This window comes from Temnothorax longispinosus, chromosome 8, assembly GCF_030848805.1.
Source record: "Temnothorax longispinosus isolate EJ_2023e chromosome 8, Tlon_JGU_v1, whole genome shotgun sequence".
Classification (NCBI taxonomy): domain Eukaryota; kingdom Metazoa; phylum Arthropoda; class Insecta; order Hymenoptera; family Formicidae; genus Temnothorax; species Temnothorax longispinosus.
In genome coordinates, this window is record NC_092365.1 from 10031027 (window position 1) to 10052618 (window position 21592).

Below are 21592 nucleotides of genomic sequence, written 5' to 3' on the forward strand. Positions count from 1 at the left end.
TATCTGTATCTGTATTTGGCCGCAACTATAACGCTAAAGCAGTGTGCGTACGACGGCGTATCATCCGCAAACATCGCTAAATTGGTTTTCTCAAATCTATCTATATCGTTTAAATATATCGATCGTAAACAAAGGTGGACCAAGTACCGAGCCTTGTAGTACACCTGCTCTAACATCTCTTTCTGTGGAGTAAGTATTATTTATTCTTACTTGCAGCTTTCTGTTTTTTAAATACGAGTATATTAGTTTGATAATATAAATAGAATAATTATTCTTTATCATTTTATATATTAGACCATCCCTCCACACTTTGTCGAACGTTTTCTCAATATCCAAAAGCATCGATCATAACTGTAACATTACCCTTATTATAATTAAGTCTTATATAATTAATAATTCTAACTACTTGTTGCACCGTTTTGTGTTTCTTTCTGAATCCGAATTGTTCATCTATTATTATAATGTTTTGTTCTTCATATTTCCTTATTCTAATCGCTATTATCTTCTCTATTACCTTACTAATACTTGATAGAAGACTAATTGGTCTATAGCTAGATGGTTTGGTCGGATCCTTGCCTGGTTTTAGTATTGGTATTACTATGGCAGTCTTCCACTCTTGTGGAAAATGCCCAATTTTAAAAATCGCGTTTGTTATGTACGTTAACTGGACTATAGCTTTTCTGCTTAAATTTTTAAAAACTATATTTTGTATCCCATCCTTTCCAGGTGCTTTAAGTGCAGCTAGTTTCTAAATAACAGTACGGATTTCCTTCGGTGAAGTCAAAGCTCTTTTGTATTCATCCAATTTTACTTCACTATTATCTATAAATTCCTTAACTGTTCTAATAACTTCTTTTTGTTGTACACTGTTATTATTTAAATCAATATTATGTACGTTCTCATACTGCGTCGCTATCATTTCTGCTTTATCTTTGTTACCGAATGCCTCAATACTATTATCCTCTAGTGTAGATATTGGTTGATGTTTCTTTTTAAATATTTTAATCATTTTTCAAAGCGAGTTATCATGTGAAGTGTGTACATTAATTTTTGATAGCTTTTCTGTCCATATGTTATTTCTAAATTTTACAATCATCCCTAATTATTCGCATTTGTTGCCTATAATCATCTCGGTGAACTGGATTCCTAGTTCTTTGCCAGAGCTTTCTAGTGTTCTATTCTTTTGTTTAATTAACTCTAATATTTCCTCAGGCAGTTTCTCTTCTTCACTTTTTATTTTGGTTTTATTTACTGTTTTTTTAAGCGCCGCTTCTATATTGTAAACTAGTTTAAATACTTCTTGCTATATGTTTTGTTTTGTATTTATTTTATTATTTATTGTTATGCTCTCATCCAATATATATTATATATCATCTAATATATATTTCTAAATTTTTTCCAATCTGCTTTTTTATATTTATATACTTCTTGCATAAATTCATTATTGCAATTTATTTGCCCTATTTCAAATAACACAGGTCTGAGATCGGAATTCAGCTCATCGAGAACTACAGGCTCGAACGGACTAGTGGCGCATGGCGATCTGTACCGGATAGCATTACAATCTGACTCTGGTTCCGCGTCGTCTTACCTGTATAGGTGTGAGAAAGCAATGGCACGTGGAAGGATGCCGCTCGCTGGGCACTGCCGTAATGGTAGACAAGTGTATTGCCGCCCTCCGCGTGACCCTCGGTCACTCTCTTTCTCAAATATGTAGCTGCCCTCAGAATGTACGCTATTAGGTACTTGGCAATGGCAAGGAGCCCTCGTAACTATCGTAGCTGCCCTCAATCGTACGCAAGGTACTCGGCAATGGCAGGATGCCCCTCCGTAGTCGTACGCCACACGAGACGCGACGTGACGACATACCATCACTACTGACTATACACACTCACACACGCACGAAACACGCGGTAGAAACCGCGCAGCTCGCTCTCCGCAATTACCGTCGCTCAATCCTCGGTGTCGATAACATCGATCCTTTCCGATACATCACCGTCCGCCTTCGACAAGAGTGTTATCGAATACGTTGGATCGGGATCCGGAGGTAAGACACACAGTTTGGCTATAGGTCGTTTGTAGGTGGACGTTGAAGTCCCTAGGGTAACGACTCTAGTCAACCCATCCAATCCCGGATGCAATGGTATGACCCTGGCAAGAGGCCACTTTCCCGGCGGATAGTGCTCATCTGTAATCAAAACTAGTGATCCCTCTTTAATCTCGTTAGTAGGATGGTGCCACTTAGAGATGGCCAGATATTGTTGTAAACACTCCGAGGACCACCTCGTCCAGAAGTGTTCTACGGCTTGGCGAAGTAGCTGCCAACGAGTGAGTCGTGACAGAAGCTTAGTAGCCAGATTGGGTTGCGGTATGACAGTCGGTGCGTGTCCCATCAGGAAATGCCCTGGAGTCAAAACGGCATAGTCGGTTTGCATCGTCGGTGAGCGGACAAAGCGGTCGAGAATTTAACACGGCCTCAATCTGTACGGTGACAGTGGTCATCTCCTCGTAGGTAAGGACTTTCTCCCCCAGGATTCGTTTCAGGTAAAATTTCACGGATTTCAACGCCGCTTCCCACTTTTCACCGAAATGAGGAGCCGATGGAGGGTTAAACCTCCACTCGGTACCGTCGTTGGCCAGAAGGGAGGCGATGTTACCAAGTTTTTGAGAGGATTGTTGAAATAGACGTTTCAACTCAACGTTGGCTCCCACAAAATTCGTACCACAGTCACTCAACAGGATGCCGCATATCCCTCGTCTTCCGCTGAAGCATTTGTAGGCAGCTATAAACGTATCGGTGGTATAATCCGTAACCACTTCGATGTGGACGGCAGATGTCGCGAGGCAGACGAATATCGCCAAGTAGCACTTGTAAGACTTTGCCGCCCGCCCTCTCCACGTCTTCAACGTCACGGGTCCGGCATAGTCGAGGCCTGAATGGTAGAAGGGCCGCGCTGGGGTCACTCTAACGGAGGGGAGTTGGGGGAGTTGGCCCATCAGCTGTTTTGCTCGAATGCCGCGATAGCGAGCACAACGTCTACATCTTAATATGTGGGATCAACCCAGTATATAAGTGTGAGAAAGCAATGGCACGTGAAAGGATGCCGCTCGCTGGGCACTGCCGTAATGACGGACAAGTGTATTGCTGCCCTTCGCGTGACCCTCGGTCACTCTCTCTCTCTCTCTTAAATATGTAGCTGCCCTCAGAATGTACGCTAGGTACTTGGCAATAGCAAGAAGCCCTCGTAACTATCGTAGCTGCCCTCAATCGCACGCAAGGTACTCGGCAATGGCAGGATGCCCCTCGGTAGTCGTACGCCACACAAGACACGACGTGACGATCACATACCATCACTACTGACTACACACTCACACACGCACGAAACACGCGGTAGAAACCGCGCAGCTCGCTCCCCGCGACGACGACGCCGCCGCGGAGATCTTTCCGTCGATAGATTACCATAGCTCAATCCTCGGTGTCGATAATATCGACCCTTTCCGATACACGATCCTTTGACTCTGACGCTTCCTTGTTGCTTATATTCCTATATAACATATCTTTATAGTATTCAAAAATTGTGTAATGATAATAACCGGTAAATATTAAAAATAATAACGCAATTACAATTAATGTACAATAATTACACAGGCCCACAAAAAAAGAAAAGTTGTCTGCGCCATAGACTAAACCATGATATTCTCATGTATTTTCGCCTGCTGAAACCGAATATGACCTCAGTTTTGCCCCTACATGTCAGGATTTTTTTCTACAGCCAAAAACACCTTTAGAAATCCATTAAATCGTAGATCCCACAACTTAACATCAAACTCCGTAGCTCACTCAACTCCAAACAACCAAACTAAGAATGCCATAACCTTTATACTAATCCCGTAACCCTGGAACCCTATACCTGCAAGCCTCATAACCTCATGACCCTATAACACCATAACCCTGGGACAGAACGAGAGATATACCAACAAAATGGTGAGTTCCACTCATTCGAATCAGAAGTCCCGAATCATGTCCACGGGAGTACTATCGAATTTATATATATATGTGGCTATCCCATAGTTACATTGTGCCTGAATGTGTAAGGGTGCCGTCCCATGCAGGACGGAATTTCGGAAAATGGAATCTCGGAATCATTGTGATTGGTTAGCCCCATGAGGCGTCACCCTAAGAATCCAAACAATATGTTTCTCCTTCTGATAACGGAATCTCTAATTCCGTTATTGGAATTGAAAATCCTGCTGCCTCAGAGAATGCTGGAGATGGTGACAACTATCTGAATTAAGGATGTGTAGAATGATCCATTTTTCGATCCTCTGAGGTAACGAAGCCGGCGAAGGCGCGCTGCCTTGCAGAAGAGCGTTAGGGTGTGAGAATGAAGCCATAATGTGTCTGACAACGAGTTGACTTTGTCCTCGTCAAAGTCGGAAAGCCCTCATACTTAGACCTAGGGAGGTATAAGGGTTATCACCCCTAGGACGGCGGACTCACCTGCGATCGGAACAAGATCCCTAACGTACGGGTTTTTCAATATATCCATGACTCTTGAAAATCAAAAATTCCAGAGTTATGAATTTATAAAGTTATATTATGTATGTTATTGTATATCCTTCCTTCTGTCCGCATAACTCCCAGGGTCATGTGATTTTTGGGAGCCTGCTGTCTTGGCTCTCTCCTCCTCCGGGTCATGTGGTTATTGAGAGTCTGCTAGATTTCCAGATTTATGGGATTATGGAGTTATGGAGTTGTGGGTTACGGGGTTGTGGGGTTTGCTGTTTAAAAATAACGAGGTTATAGAAATATAAAGTTTGCTGGTTCAAGATTTAATGAATTTTCCAAGGTGTTTTTGGCTGTAGAAAAAAATCCTGACGTGTAGGGGCAAAACTGAGGTCATATTCGGTTTCAGCAGGCAAAAATACATGGGAATACCATGATCTAGTTTATGGCGCAGACAACTTTTCTTTTTTTGTGAGCCTGTGATTAATATAAAATTCGTATATTTAACGTAATATAATATTAGTATATAATAATGTTAACAATATGAGAACGCCTAAAGACGCTACCTGACAAAATAAAGAATTTATTTAATAAATCGAATCAAAATTGAAAAATAATTAGGAATCAAATTTAAAGATATATACATAAATCTAAAAAAAATCTATTTTTTTTATGTATGTGTGTGCATATATATATGTTCACGGAGTAAGTTATAGTACTATATGTTACTTATTTACTTTAATCAGGTTAATTGTGGAATGGCAGATAATCTGTTAGGATTACTCAAGTGAAGAGACACAAGAATCCTATATTTAATATGTGGATTTATTCTCGTGTATGTAACAGTGTGCGTAGAATCAACGGAACCGGAAACGGAAGAAGGAAGAACATGAACGAAAAAAGAACTAAACAGTCCGACATGGACCATAAACTAAAACTGAATATGATATCGCTCTTAATGTGAGCTGAATGACAAACAAAAGAAACTAATATATATAATATGTAAATATGTAACACTCTCACCTTCTTTTTGTTTGTACACCGGTTTGCCGTTTTTTACATTGCATTCTTAATAGATAATAAACTTAGATTATTCGAAAACTTTCTTTTTGACAACGGTTTTGTAAAGAAATCAGCTAACTGTTCATTTGACTGAACATATACTGGTTCTAATATATTACTTTTTCAATGCATTCGCGTATATAATGATACTCAATATCAATGTGTTTGGTTAATTCATGAAACTCAATGTTTTTTGTTAGTTTTATAGCGCTTTGATTGTCTATATGTAATTATGTAGGTGGTAATGTCTTTGTAGTTAATTTTTGGAGTAAGGTACGTAGCTACACTATCTCTTGTGCTACATCAGAAGCAGCAATATACTCCACTTCTGTAGTAGAACGAGCAACACATTTTTGCTGTCAAGAGGACCACGTGATCGGACCACCTGCTAAAATACTAATATAACCAGATGTTGATCTGCGGGTATCCTTATCGTTCGCAAAATCTGCATTATAATACATTTTAAGAGTATCAGAGTTGCCGCTATATGTTATTCCTAATTCCTTAGTTTAGTTCCGTGTAAATAACGCAAAATTCGTTTAGCTGCTTGCCAATGCTTTATTTACCTGGATTATTCAAAAATTGACTGGTTTGACTAACTGCGAACATTATATCAGATCGTGAAACAATCGCAGCAAACATTAGACTACCTACTAATTTGCGATATGGAATTTTATGCATTTCTTGTTTTTCTAACTTTGTGGCCGGACAATCGTTAATATACTTAACATTATGTTTAATTCTGCTGGCGTTGTAACTGATTTACATTTATCCATGTAAAACTTCTGTAATAAATCTAGTAATGTAACTACTCTGACAAATGAAAGTTTTTTCTTTTTCGCGATCTCTTTTAATTTCTAGACCAACAAAACAATCTGGGTTACTTCGTGTGATATTAAACTCTGAATCAAGTGCTGCTAGTATATCATTAATAATTTCTGTTCTTCTGCATAGAACAAGACCATCGTCAACATAAAGTGCGAGAAATGCTATTTTTCTTTTGATAATTGCTAGGAAATAGTATATTGTGCACCAAGGGGCGAAAGTAGCGTTTTTCTGAAAAACGTTCGCTTCTATATTGCTTGTAGTTTTAAATAACATTTTATAACATTGATTTTACTGCTTGATAGGGGCGGCAGTGTGGTCTAGTGGTAGAGCGCCAGACTCGTAATCTGAGAAACCAGGTTCGAGTCCACTAGAGCCATGAAGCATGGAATGTTTTTCCGATAGCTGCGCCCCTCCGTGCAAGATAGGCTTTTGTGCGGAGAAAACTGGGCTCCGTCTTTCGGAAAGAGACATTAAGCCGTTGGTCCAAAAGGGTTAAAGTGAGAGGAGAAGGATTGGTAGTAGATTGCGAACCCTGCGGGGATATGCAATAAATTACGAATTTTACTGCTTGATACCTACAGCTACTAATCTATTACTATAAACTTCCATTCTGTCCTTAAGAAAAATATCCTTTAAATTCTTACTTGTCGTAGCGCCCACAGAAAATAAGTTCTTTCTTAACTTTGGTACATACAAGACGTTTTCAATTGTCAGTGGCTCCCATTCACTGTTGACTAATGCCAGAACTTCAACAGAGCCATAACCTTCTACTTCAATGTGAGTATTATTCCCTATTTGGACTGACGTAGTAGAGATCCATCGTTGTTTTCTTGAAACGTGGTAAACCAATCTCTTCTGAAGGACATTAATGCTTCGATGCGGCGCTGTCTCCTAGCCAATCTTCATTAATGACTGCAGTTACATTCTTCTGCTCAACAACCAATGCTTGATGTTTTTGTTTATCATCTCCAGCTGGTTTCTGTTTAGCTTGCTTCTTCCGACACTCCGATTTGTAATGGCCTTTTTTATTGCAATAGTAACATTCTATATTTTTTTTTATCAAATACTTTTCCTTTCTGACTATTTCCTCTTTGATCTTTGGTCTTCGAGTTCTTCCCTGTATTTAGTGATGCAAACGCTACCGCCATATCTTCTGATTCGCTTTTCTTCTTTTAACAGTGCAACTAAATTATTATACGTCTGGTTGCCTTCATCATAAGAATCCCACGGTGTAATGAAACCATTGTACTTCATAGGTAAACTTCTAAGTGCTTTCGCTATTTTGTCCACTTCTGTGACCTGCTCTCCTCTATCACCGAGTGTCTCAGCTAGGGAATCAATTTTACTCAAGTGTTGAACAACCGTATCAGTTTCTGACATTTTATAGTTAAAAAATTGTTGTTTGAGTTGCAATTTGCTTACTACTGACCTCCGTTCACGTATGGTTTTTAAGCGATTTCACATTTCCGGTACTGTTTTGCAACTTACAACCGTTTGCAGTTGATCGTATTCCATCCCGTAGGATATCAGAAACATTCCTTTTGCATTTAGTTGATTCCATGCGGCTTGTAATTGTGCATCTTCCAATGGGCGTTGTGTCGTTCCGGTGATAATCTCGAACATGTATTTCTCTGATCGGAATATTATCTCTATTTGATATTTCCATAACTGGAAATTCTTTCCGTCAAACTTTTGGATTTGAAAGTGTTTGAAATTATCCATCGCTTTTTTATTACGATAATAGTAATAAAGCACGCGGCGATATAACCTCATCTATACGCTCGTATAGGTTTTTTCTCAAGACTTCACTTTTCCTGCCTCGGCTCTGGACGCATAACCTGTTACTTATTTACTTTAATCAGGTTAATTGTGGAATGGCAGATAATTTGTTAGAATCCCAGATAGCAAGTTGCCCGCAGGTTCCTGTCAATTTGCTTAAAACTGCTCTGCTAAGTTGCCTTCAATATTGAGAAAAGCGGCTTCCGATTTTGCATATTGGATTGCCGACTTTTATTGCCACCAAAACGGTTGCCAACAGATTGTGGCAACTTTTATGGCAATAAGTATGCTACGAGCTTTCCGCTTGTTTGCGTAAGGTAATCGTTGTCTGCATAATGCTTTTAAGTTGCTCTAAACAAAATTACTGTTGTCCGGTGATAGCAATATGATGACAATTGAAAGGAAACTTATGCCAAACACTATTTTCTTTTTATGCCAAGGAATGCTTGGCTATCTGAGATTACTCAAGTGAAGAGACACAAGAATCCTATATTTAATATGTGGCTTTATTCTCGTGTATGTAACAGCGTGCGTAGAATCAACGGAACCGGAAACGGAAGAAGGAAGAACAGAACGAAAAAAGAACTAGACAGTCCGACATGGACCATGAACTAAAACTGAATATGATATCGCTCTTAATGTGAGCTGGATGACAAACAAAAGAAACTAATACATATATCTGTAAATATGTAAATATGTAAATATGTAACACTATATATATTCAATTATTCTTATAATATTTTCGCAATGTTGTTCTAATATTTCAACGAAATGTTGCAATTGTCTCTACAACATTACATTGCAACTTGTAACGTTCCTGCAATATCTTGCAAACTTCTGTGCTGTATGGGTCTGTTTTAATTAAGAAAAACTCAAAAAATAAAAATAAAATTGTTGTGTATCAAATTTGGTCTTAAAATGACATCTAATTCATGTCCTTTTTATGACGTCATACTTTCGTCCACAATAGGCCAAATACACGTCATATAAAGGACATATATGACATCTTAGACAAAATATGACCTTAAATTGATGTTAATAAGACCATGTTTGCTACCTAGCTGGGATAGTGTGCCTTGCAAACTACATGCGTTAACTTTTCACGCGTGGAAAGTTGTAAATCCATGTGGCATCTCGTTTCGCACGGAAAGTGTATGTGTAGAGGCAGTAGGTTCCGCCTCGGGGCTCCACCTCCAAAAGAACTAACCTACTAAATCATTCATCATATACCCAACTCAATTGTTGTGTGGATGGAAAAGTATATGCGTGAATACAATAGATTCACACGAGATCTATCATTGTATATACGGTTCGGATTTTTAACTTTCCACGCAAACTGAGGTTTACCCCCACCCCCTACCCAACCCTGCCTGCGGGAAAGAATAAAAACATAAAATTATTCAATAAAAACAGTATATATTCAATTTATCACATGCTGTAGAATTATGAAAATCTTTCTATACTTTTTATCATTTTATCTTAAAAAATGGCTTTATCATAGGAGTCGCCAAAATTCCTTTTAAGGATTTTTATTTTAATCCAAAACAAAGCTTTTCACAAAGTTTTATCGAAATCGGAGATGGACCGTTTTCGGAACTCCACCCTGCTCCGTTTCAATCGTTTTCAATCGGTATAATTATTATGAAATTATAACGATTTAAACCGATAAAAACTGATTGAAATTACATCGTTAATTGATTACGAATCCGTTTCAATCGGTTTCAATCGGTGTAATCGTTACGAAATCATAACAATTCAAACCGATAGGAACGGATTGAAATTACATCGTTGAATACCAATCCGTTTCAATCGTTTTCAGTCGGTGTAATCGTTATGAATCCGTGATTTCTGGATCAAGAATCCAGATTCATGCAGATTCAAAATTTTTAATCGGATTCAATCGGTCATTTTTAGCAGGGTGCGTATACAGAGACGCTCTGTCTATCTGTGTGACGACGCGCGATTGGTTACACTTACAGCCGTCTACTTTTATTTAAGGATATCATCCATCATCTTCTTTTTCCATTTCTGTTTAATTAAATATGCACCCGCAAAAAAATGTACGCGGCACTTGCTGCAACACTTACCTAATTTGCGTTTATTTTCACAAACTACTATTCATTATTTCTCTACATTTGTGTCAAATTGGTCGAACTTACACAAGCGGATAGACATGTGAAAAATTGGCAAATGCACACATTGTGTGTAGAACATAACGAATATTTGAGAATGTTTTTTCTATGTGCTTACATTGTCATACCTACACATTGTCATACCAACAACGTGGCGCTAATAAATTCTTACCAAATAATTTACAAATATTTGACGCATTTATATTTGACGAATGTTTGGCGAGTGAACGCATCGTCTAAAGCCGGCTTTCGAATGTTATATGATTTTGCTTTGTCGGAGGCCTGCTTATATTAGCTCCCAACAGAAATTTACGAGTTAGTCTTACTATTATACGTCGCCTAATGGCGTCGTTGCGAACTAGCACGGAAAGATGCGTTACCATGCATCTTTTTTAATTAAGAATATTTCATAAGATTTCATGAATATTTGAAAAATGATTATAAAGCCAATAATAAATTTTAAAATATTTTTTAAATATTTTGGAACGAGATTATAAAACAATAAATATGTAGATTTGAATTAATATTTCAAAAATATATTTCAAATATTTAAGAAAATATTGTCACTCGGTGATAAAGAAGAACATTTTTATAAACATTTTTTAAAAATTCTTAAAATATTCCTAAAACCACTTTAAAATGTTTCTTGTAATATTTGTATAGAAATATTCATTGTTCAGAAATATTTTTTGAAAACATTTTGTGCTGTATTGGTATTTACTACTGATACATACCAATAACAGAGGGAAAGTTACATTTACTAATATTATAGCAATATCCACTTTTAAAAAAGGCGTGTGTTACCTGAGTGAATTTCGTTTGTATCGTAAAATTGAAGCCTCTTTTCCGCGATGCCGATTGGCTATCTCGATTGATTGCCGTGCCGCGTAGCTTGCTTCATCCCGTGCGAGGGACTGTCATCGCGGAGTGTGGCGAGTTTCGTGCGTGTATAGTGCGTCGTGTGTGTCATGATGTGACAGCTCGCGTCGTGTCGCGAGGTTAATCGTCCCGTGTCGTGTCGCGATTATTATACAATAGCATAATGTTAAAGCTAAATGGCGCGCGCGAAGCGCGCGCGTCTGTAGTGTCTAGTAATAACTATAAAATAGTTACCACTACCATAATTATTTTACTATGCAATTATAGTCGCAAATACCAAAAATTTTTCTCTCAGAATAGGCATGTAAAATGTAAAATGACTTATAGTTGTTGGATCTCTTAGCAACGGTGTCGTATATGTCACGCGTCGCTCATTGCGTCATTTTTTAAATAACAGTGTCATATGTCACTCGTCACTCGCCGCTCGTTGCGTGACTCCACCGAGCGATCCTTTTATATTTTTTATATTTTTTTATATTATCTCATTATTTTACATTACAAAATATTAAAGTAAAAGTTGTTAAATAGTATATTGTACAACAAGCGGGAAAAGTGGTCGATTCTGAATGAGTGTGAAGTTGGTCGCACGAGTGACTCGCTTCGCTTGTGCGACCATCACACTCATTTGGGCTCGACCACTCTTCCCACGAGTTGTTCATTGTTCATACTATTTTTCCTAACAAGAGCGTGAAACAGGCCGCTTTTCGCGCTTGTTTTACAATTTCATTTCTCCACTAGTTAAGAAATGGATCCATTTCTCAACGCTTACGTTATCATTGCGAAATGGATCGTTTTGCTCACTCAAAACAAGCGCGAAAAGCGGCCCATTTCACGCTCGCGTTAGGAAAAAATAATTTTATAAAATATTTGATATTTTATGTCGAAATATATTAAATTAAGGTATGTAATATGTTGCAAACCATTCAATTTTCAGTCATAATACTTTTATGTAGGTATTTTATCTATTGAAGAAAATATCATTTACAGCCTGTGCTTGATCTTGGTAGCCTAATAATAATATTTCTGTGTGAATCTTGCATACTTTTTCCAAGCTCAGCGTGTAAAATAGCTTGCCGAGTTTTTGTCAGTCTTTAAAATAGTTCCTTAATCAGTTCTGAACACAATTCTCATATCACATTAGAGGATCGCTCTAGACCACCCTGTACATATATGATATGTATTTTTTTTTTTTTTTAATAACGTGTGAAGATATTTCTATATAATTACTGAATATGTATATTTTCTTAAAATTATTGTATTATACTTTTTATTCATTTATATATATATATATATATATATATATATATATATATATATATAAACCGGTATATTGTTTGATTACATCTATGTTTAGTTATTTTAAAGCACGAGCGAAACTGAATATCAAGAAACATAGCGAGTACCCAAGATTTTGAGATCTCATTCTTTTTACAGGATGTTCCAATGACCGTAGATATTGGTAGCGAATTTCGTGTCGGTGCTCGTTTATTCATCGCCGGAAGATTGAAGCTACTGCCACACTCGTAAGCATTTAATATTGTAATTTAACCGTTTCCGTACCTTTGCAAGTTTATTCGCATGACAAGATATATCATGATCCCTTGCAGGTTTTATGTGAATCTGCAGAAGGGTAAAGCCATTTATCCTCATCCCGTTATACCGCTGCATTTAAACCCGCGTTTTTTATATGGCACTAGTGCCCCATACGTTGTCATGAATTGCTGGAACAACGGCGTGTGGAGTCATGAGGAGCGACATCAAGGCCATTTATCCTGGATGCCCGGTCGAGACTTCTTGCTTACGTAAGACCTTTACGATTCGAACGGCATGTGATTCCTATAAATATTATTTACGAGTTTCTCTAACAACAAATATTTATTTGACAGCATCCGCTGCGAATACGAAGGATACACGATATGGCTGGGTAACAAGATGATCGGCGAATTTAAACATAGACTGCAATCATCGATCGCGGATACTTTACGAATCTCTGGCGACGTTGTGCTTTATCAACTCAGTATGAGTTACGCTTAAGGAACTGATGAATTACAAATAATATGATAATTGAGGAAAACGAATGTTAGAATACAGAAGTTGCTAATAAGATTTTACGCTGAACTGTTCGGCGATCACGAATATGCAACGTCAATATATACGATAATAACCTTGATCCAATGTTAAACTATAATTCTAGAAGATCCACCCTTTAATTCTCGTAAAGTCTAGTGAAAATGACGCAAGTGTTTCTAAATGAATTTTCCTAAAAGAATTCTTGGCACAAATAAAAATTAATATTAATATAAAACTATGGCAGTCATTATTTGAAACAAATTATATGTATTATAGATATTTATTCTTGAAATATATTGCACATAAAAGTATAATAAGTTGATATTCTGAACATCCTGATAACCATGGATCCGTCTTTATAAGACTTCAATTGGTATCAGAAACATGATTTTTTAGTTTGTACAGTATGTCGCGCGCGCTTGCAATACTCTATACAGGGTGAGTCATTTCAATTTACCTACTCCAAAACTTTTTTATTTTTAATTGTAGAAAAAATGCTTCGGACAAAAGTTTGGTTTAAAAGTTGAGATAAAACGGAAAAACGCTTAAATTCTTGTAATGTCTAGGTTGGCAGTCTTAAGCGCATGCTATATGCTATCTCTCTCTTTGTCCCCACTTGGTTGTTGCCTGTGGCAGCACGCGCGTCTAGTATAGTTTTTAGTTCTATGGCGCAACGTTAACACGTTCAAGTCGCGCGTTCCCGACGTTATATACGTTCCCGAAAGCGGTGTACAATAACCAAATAAAACGTTTCTTTGTCCACACCTAATTATTTAGATTATTCTAACATGGTAGCAAAGCGTGGTTCGCCGTGAGCGTGGTTCGCCGTGAGCGTGTTTTGCCGTGAACGAGGTTGCCGAGTACGTAGTTGCCGAAAAGCGCGGTTTATCGTGGGCGTTGTCTCGTGAGCGAGGATCTCGTGTACGGGCGTGAACGCGGAAAACGCATTGACATTGTCTTTGTGTCCTGTGAGGAAACGACCGGAAGATGGAATATCAAGGAATCGAGAAGCTTCGTGGCGCGGATAATTGGAACGTCTGGAAGTTCGCCGCGCGGAATTTACTGCGTGGAACGGAAAATGCATACGAAGTATGCATCGGTGAAATTCTAAAACCGAATCTGCTGCTGGCGGATGCGGAAACTCAGCAACAAGAACAGTATCGAAAAGGTCTCAAAAAGTGGGACAAAGCCGATCGTGCCGCGAGTCAAATCATAGTTAAAGAGGTTGAAGCGATCCAGTTGAGTCAATTGACGGTTTAGAAAAAAGTTTTTTATTAAGTCATTAAAAAATCTGTATTAGGTATCATTTTATTCTCCATACGCTGCTATTGCATAAAACGTATAGTAAAAGTATCATATTATGCATCTTTATATTTTAATTAGCTAAAAACGAAACACTTTTTTGCCAATGCCAACTTGAAAACTTGTAGTATTGCTAATTATTTCAATATAAAAATGGCATGAATATATGTTTTGCCGTTGATAGAATGAAATAATGATTCTTACTGGTAGCTCTCTTGACAATTATATAAGCTATCGATTTTTTAATAACTTTCCGTCGATTATATTAAATACGATTGAAACTTGGCAACGTTTCACTTTTATGGGGTTGGTAGCAGTACTCGCCTCTGTGTTGAGCCACGTAACGGCAGTTGCTAAACGTAAACATGCCGGTGAATTTTTTGTCATTCTGGATAGGTTAGGTGCCCGCGAGACCGTGGCTATACTCAAATCCTGTCGGTATGTGCACGTTTTTGGTTCTCTTCCGTGCTGTGTCTACTATTTTGTGGTAATGTCAACGATTTTAGGGTTCTCTTTTATGTTATGTTCACAATTTTTTGGTTTTCTTCCGTTAGATTCATGATTTTATGGTTTTATTTCCAAAGAGAATAAAAAAATCGTGGACATAGCACGGAAGAGAACCACAAAAATGTGCACATACCGACAGGATTCGGGTACAGCCAAAACGCGGGCGACGCTGCGTTGCCACATCTACCTACTCGCGAACTATCAACTGCTATTTCAGTCTAATTTCGATCGCTTTAACTTGTAATATATTTGTTATTAGATGGTGAATACGTGTTTTCTTGCGTTCTAAATGTTCGCATTAATTTACTGTACGCGTAGGCACGTTTTTTGAGCGTTTATATAAACTAGATATTAAAGAAAATTGGGATCAATCATCGCCGTCAACGCTTTCTCCATCTAACCCCATGTAAAACGACGCATTTTTGGAAATTAATATCTCAGCTTCTGGATGGTCAATAAATCTGAAATAATTCTCACACATGCGGTAGATCCTATACTATCATATATATTTTTTACAAACTAAAATCTAGAGTTGACCAAACTGCTTCAACCTCCTTAAGACGCTGGATACGAAAGTAATGGCGCTTCTGGTTTCATGTGAGACTGCGCGGGATATGTGGCTGAAGTTACACACGATTTATGAACAACAGACAAAACAAGCTTTGCATACTGTCCAATCGGAATTTTTCAATTTCAATATGGATCTGTCGGACGACATGGTGACTTATATTGCCAAATTCGAAAGACTAATCCTACGCATGCAGCAATTAAATGTAAAGCCGGACGAATTATCGCTATCGGTTAAGTTGCTGGATACATTGCCAGAGGAATACGAAAGTCTTCGCCAGGCATGGTTGGCAAGAGCAGAGAATCAGCAAACGTTCGGTGATTTGCTTGAGGTATTAACCTCTGACGGCGCACGCCGGAAGATTTGAGTCGGAAAGCAGGAACAGATGGCTGCACTAGTGGCGAACAAATCTAAAAGACACGATCGCGGAAATACTAGTGGTAACGCTAAGAAAGGACAGTCACAACAATCAAGTGAGTCAAAGGTTAATGAAAAAGGGAAAAGCAAGTCGAACTATAAGTGCTACAATTGCGGAGAAAAGGGGCACTTTTGTCAGAACTGCCCTAGGAAACAGAAGAAAACGCAAGATAGCAATCCGAAAGAAGAAGCTTTTGTTTGCGAAGCCATGACAGCTAAGCTCGACAATGATTCGTGGATAGTGGATTCCGGTGCAACGGATCACGTGACAAACCGAAGTGACTTGTTTACATTGTTTGACTATTTTAGAACACCAGCGATGATCTATATTGGAAATAAAACTACAATGGACGCCCTAGGAAAAGGAACAATCAAGATTGAAACTCTAGTTGACAGAAAATGGTTACCAGGACAAATGGAAAATGTGTTGTTTGTGCCGGCTGCTCGTCGAAACTTGTTTTCGGTAATTTCAGTTCTGGACAAGGGCATGAAATTCAGTTCTTCGAAGGACGGTTGTGAGTTTGTAAAAGACGGTATTATCAAAGCTCGCGGAGTGCGTGTTAATCAGCTGTTCAAGGTGGTAATTCGTGTGAGACCGCCTGAAAAGACATGCATAGGAGAGGTCAACTTGGCATCAAAAGACTCTCTGCACGTATGGCACGAACGCCTTGGCCACCAGAATAAAAATCATGTAAAAAAATTTCTCGTGAACAATCAGATTGACTTTTTTGACGATAATCAGTTTTGTGGTTCCTGCATTGAGGGGAAGCAACACCGAAACAGCTTTCAACTACGTCAACAGCCTGCTGAATCACCTGGTGAAGTTATTCATGCCGATCTGTGTGGTCCCATGGAAACAACGTCACTTAGCGGGTCAAAATACTTTGTGTGTTTCACGTGTGACCATTCAAGGCTACGCATAGTTTATTTCTTGAAGAAGAAGAAGAAGTCTGAAACTGTTGAAAAAATCAATGAGATGTTGCAAGTCGTGAAGAATCAATGCGGAAGATCAGTTAAAATTTTTCAATGCGACGGAGGCTTGGAATTTGACAATGAAGCGTTCCGGAAACTGTTAAAAACGAATGGCGTCACACTAACAATCTCAAACCCTTATACCCCAGAACAGAATGGGTGTGCTGAGCGTACCAATCGAACTGTGGTTGAATTCGCTCGTACGATACTATTATCCAAGAATTTACCGAAGTTCTTATGGGCGGAAGCTGTCAACGTAGCCGTGTACATTTTCAATCGAACCGGATCGAGTCGTGTTCAGGACAAAACCCCATATGAACTGTTTACAGGAAAGAGTATACACTTGAAAAATCTTTGTGTTTTTGGGACGCCATGTTATATTCATGTGCCGAAGGAACGACGTAAGAAGTGGGACTCGAAATCTTAACCTGGCATTTTTGTTGGCTATTCGGATAATATGGAAGGTTATAGAATCTGGTTGAAGTCCACCAATCAAATTATTCGCAGCAGGAATGTTGTATTTGAGCCAGAACATCCAGGAAAGACACTTGCTTGGATCCCTCAACAAAAATCTACAAGTGAAGAGGTGAAGAATGAAAAAGGCGCATTATCGAATTTTTCAACTGAAGACCTTCATGAAGAGGCTAAACCAGCGGAGACTCCGAAACTGATTCAACGTGAGCTACGTGACAGAGCTACGTTGAAACCACCTCGTCGCCTGGTTGAGTCAATGCTTGCTGAAATAAACGAACCTGGAAGCTTTGTGCAGGCTCTTAACTCTTCAGATAAGCAACACTGGAAGAATGCTATGGAAGAGGAAATGGCTTTGTTGGAAGAAAACTCAACTTGGTCATTGGTTGAATTACCGGTTGGTCGCAAGACGATTTCAAATCGATGGATTTACCGTGTCAAGCACAACGCTGAAGGAAAAATTATTTGCTATAAGGCTAGGCTCGTCGTTAGAGGTTTTAGTCAACGGGAAGGAATCGACTATAACGAAACGTTTAGTCCTGTTGCCCGGTTTGACACGATTCGAACAGTGCTAAGTATTGCGGCTAATGAAAATTTGGAACTAGCACAATTCGACGTGAAGACTGCGTTCTTGAATGGTGTGATTGAAGAGGACATCTATATGGATCAGCCTGAAGGTTATGAAGGTACTGATCGCGTTTGCAAGCTTCTTAAAAGCTTATACGGATTGAAACAGTCACCCAGAAGTTGGAACGATCGATTCAAGGAAACCATGACCAGACTTGGATTTCAGCAAAGTTCGGCTGATCCATGTATGTTTTATAAACAATCTAGTAATGAGAAGATAATTGTTGTCTTATATGTCGATAACGGATTGGTGGCTGCAACAAGTAAAACTATTATTAGCGAGCTCCTGAGCAACCTGGAAGATATATTTAAGATAACTATAGAACCCCTTGGTTCATTTTTGAACATGATGATCAGTCGTCAGGAAAATGGCTCGATTTTTATCAGCCAGAAGGCGTATGCAGCATTAATAGTTAGAAGGTTCAACATGGAAGATGCAAACCCTGTTTCCATATTAATAGAAAAGTGTCAGCTGACGGAGGAAGCTGGTGACGAGTTAACGGATGTTCCATATAGAGAAGCCGTAGGATGTTTATATCTGGCTGTCGCAACCCGACCTAATATTGCCTACGCTGCAAATTATGTATCACAGTATATGGAAAACCCGAGACAGAAGCATTGGGAGATGACCAAACGACTTTTTAAATACATCAAAGGTACAGTTGGTCTAGGAATTCGTTACGATGTCGCCTGGAAGACTGGTGAGCTTCAAGCATACAGTGATGCGGACTTTGCCAGTGACACAATAACTCGAAGATCGGTCAGCGGAATCGTTCTCAAATACAGCGGAGGAGCAATTGTTTGGGCATGCAGACGACAAGACTGTGTCTTTCCTTTTCAATCACTAAGGCGAAATATATTGCTTCTAGTGAAGCAGCAAAGGACACTGTATGGTTAACACGGTTATTTAATGAGATTTCACCCTTGAAAAAGAAGCCTGTACTTTTAGATAATAACGCTAGTGCTATAAAGCTTGCAAAAAATCCTATTTTTCACAGGCGCTCTAAACATATAGAGATGCGTTTTCATTTTGTACGCGAATGTTATCAAAAGAAGCAACTAAATATTGAACATGTATCTGGTAGCAATCAAGTAGCTGACATTTTAACCAAGCCAATTCCACGCGTGCAATATGAGCGTTTACGTGGAATGTTAGGCATTGTGAATATTGGACACTAAATACAGAGTTTTTATATATTAGGTTTAAGTTTATACGAGCTAATATATTAGGTTTAGGTTTATACGAGCTAATGTTTAGTTGTTGCGTTTCTTTTTAATTTAAGGTTTTTAGGGGAAGTGTTGAGATAAAACGGAAAAACGCTTAAATTCTTGTAATGTCTAGGTTGGCAGTCCTGAGCGCATGCTATCTCTCTCTTTGTCCCCACTTGGTTGTTGCCTGTGGCAGCACGCGCGTCTAGTATAGTTTTTAGTTACATGGCGCAACGTTAACACATTCAAGTCGCGCGTTCCCGACATTATATACGTTCCCGAAAACGGTGTACAATAACTTGAATAACTTTTTTAGCCCTGCCGATATCGTTCTCTATTTTTAATATGTTATTTAAAACAACAAAATAAAGCGATTTAAAAAAAAGTAGTTTCGAATTTTTTTGCACAAAAGTCATATTTTCGTCTAAAATGACTGAACTAATAACTCACATCGGAATTATGTGTCCTCTTTGTTAAAATAATCTGCATAATTAAATGTGGACAAAAAAACGTTTTATTTGGTTATTGTACACCGCTTTCGGGAACGTATATAACGTCGGGAACGCGCGACTTGAACGTGTTTGCGCCATGTAACTAAAAACTATACTAGACGCGCGTGCTGCCACAAGCAACAACCAAGTGGGGACAAAGAGAGAGATAGCATGCGCTCAGGACTGCCAACCTAAACATTACAAGAATTTAAGCGTTTTTCCGTTTTATCTGAACACTTACATACATACATACATACATATACTAAACGTAGAACACTCACATATTCTTTATATATATATATATATATATATATATATATATATATATATATATATATATATATATATTGAACGGGGATTGTTTCGCCCCGGAGGCGAGATTTGTGTTATTAGCGAGTTTGCTCGAAGGACCAGAGGGGGGGTAGTAAAATTCCCCTTACGAGATTAACGATAAACGAATAAAGCGAAAGCGACTCACCGTTCGGTCGGCCGTCTTCCGGAGAGATGTCTTCCTTCCTCGACAGGCACGTGCAGCAAGCAAGCAGAACAGCAGGCAGGCGGCCGCAAGCAGGCAAGGCAGCAAGCAAAGCGAGGCAGCAAGCAGGGAGCAAGGCAGCAGGCAAAGCGAGGCAGCAAGCAGGTAAGTAAAAAAGCAGGAGAAGTGCACACTCCAGGGAGATCGAGAGGCTTTCCGAAGATTCGAGTCGGCGCGTGCCGTAGATGTCCCGAGATCTCTTAAGCTCTGTGTCCACGATACAAGAAATTGAACCAAGTCGTGGAACCAAGTTTTTGGAACTAGAAATTGAATCGTGTACACTAGTTTTTTTATATCAAGAAATTGGACAAAGTTCTATTATGATAGTGTTCACGATACAAGAACTGTTGCGTGAAACTGTAACCAAGTCCTTGATATCGCGAGTTTGACTGAAAAGTTGCACGCAAGCAACCAAAGAGTGAAATGCGACATGTTGCATTTTATATATTGAAAAACGCTAATTTATGAGGTAAGAACGCTTTAAATTTATAAGTTAGCTCGAGTAATAATAAACTAAAAGTTATTCAACTTTTAAAGCTTGTACAAATGACGGCAAATAAAGAAAACGTTGTGAGAAGTTATGATCGCACTCAATCTGAAAAGTTAGGTAAATATTAATTTTATCATATTTTGATTATATAGAAGTTAAATTATTTGCATAGTTACTAGTAGGTCTATTTATTTTATCCAAATATTTTGTTATATATTATATTTGTATTATTTTATTTTTGTTTTATATATATATACATATATATATATATATATAATCTTATTTTTGTTATATATATATATTTTATTATATTATATTATTATATTTATACTATACATATATTGTAATAATTTCAGGATCTGTGGACTTAACAAAAGAGCAAACCAGGATGTTGGTGTTATTATATCAGCAACATCCTTGTTTATACGTACAAAAGAGCGGAGATTATCATAATCGAGATAAAAGATTGAAAGCTCTGCAAACAATAGCTGAGCAGCTCCTCGAACTGAGTGGTTGTGTGGTTACCGTAGATGTAATAAAGAAAAAAATTGCTAATTTAAGAACACAATACTTGGAGCAAATTAATAAAATTCAAAAATCTAAATCAAGCGGAGCTGGTGCAGACGACGTATATAAACCAACTTGGTGGCTATTTGAAGAATTAAGTTTCTTGGCACCTCATGTAGCATCCAGAAAAGGCGAATCCTCTGTATCAAAAAATATTGTCGCAAAATCATATGTTGATA

The 21592-nt window shown here is 38.3% G+C and overlaps 1 protein-coding gene across 1 annotated transcript in view; it reads left to right on the forward strand.

The window, feature by feature from the left end:
* The window catches only part of LOC139818258 (galectin-4), a 115770-nt gene extending 102445 nt beyond the window's left edge, over window positions 1–13325 (forward strand). Inside the window, exons 5-7 of the mRNA XM_071786876.1 lie at window positions 12622–12710; window positions 12795–12989; window positions 13074–13325. Of these exons, the coding sequence (XP_071642977.1) occupies window positions 12622–12710; window positions 12795–12989; window positions 13074–13221 (432 nt within the window). The 3' untranslated portion in view covers window positions 13222–13325. The remainder of the gene's footprint in view (window positions 1–12621; window positions 12711–12794; window positions 12990–13073) is intronic.
* The last annotated feature ends 8267 nt before the right edge of the window (window positions 13326–21592 follow it).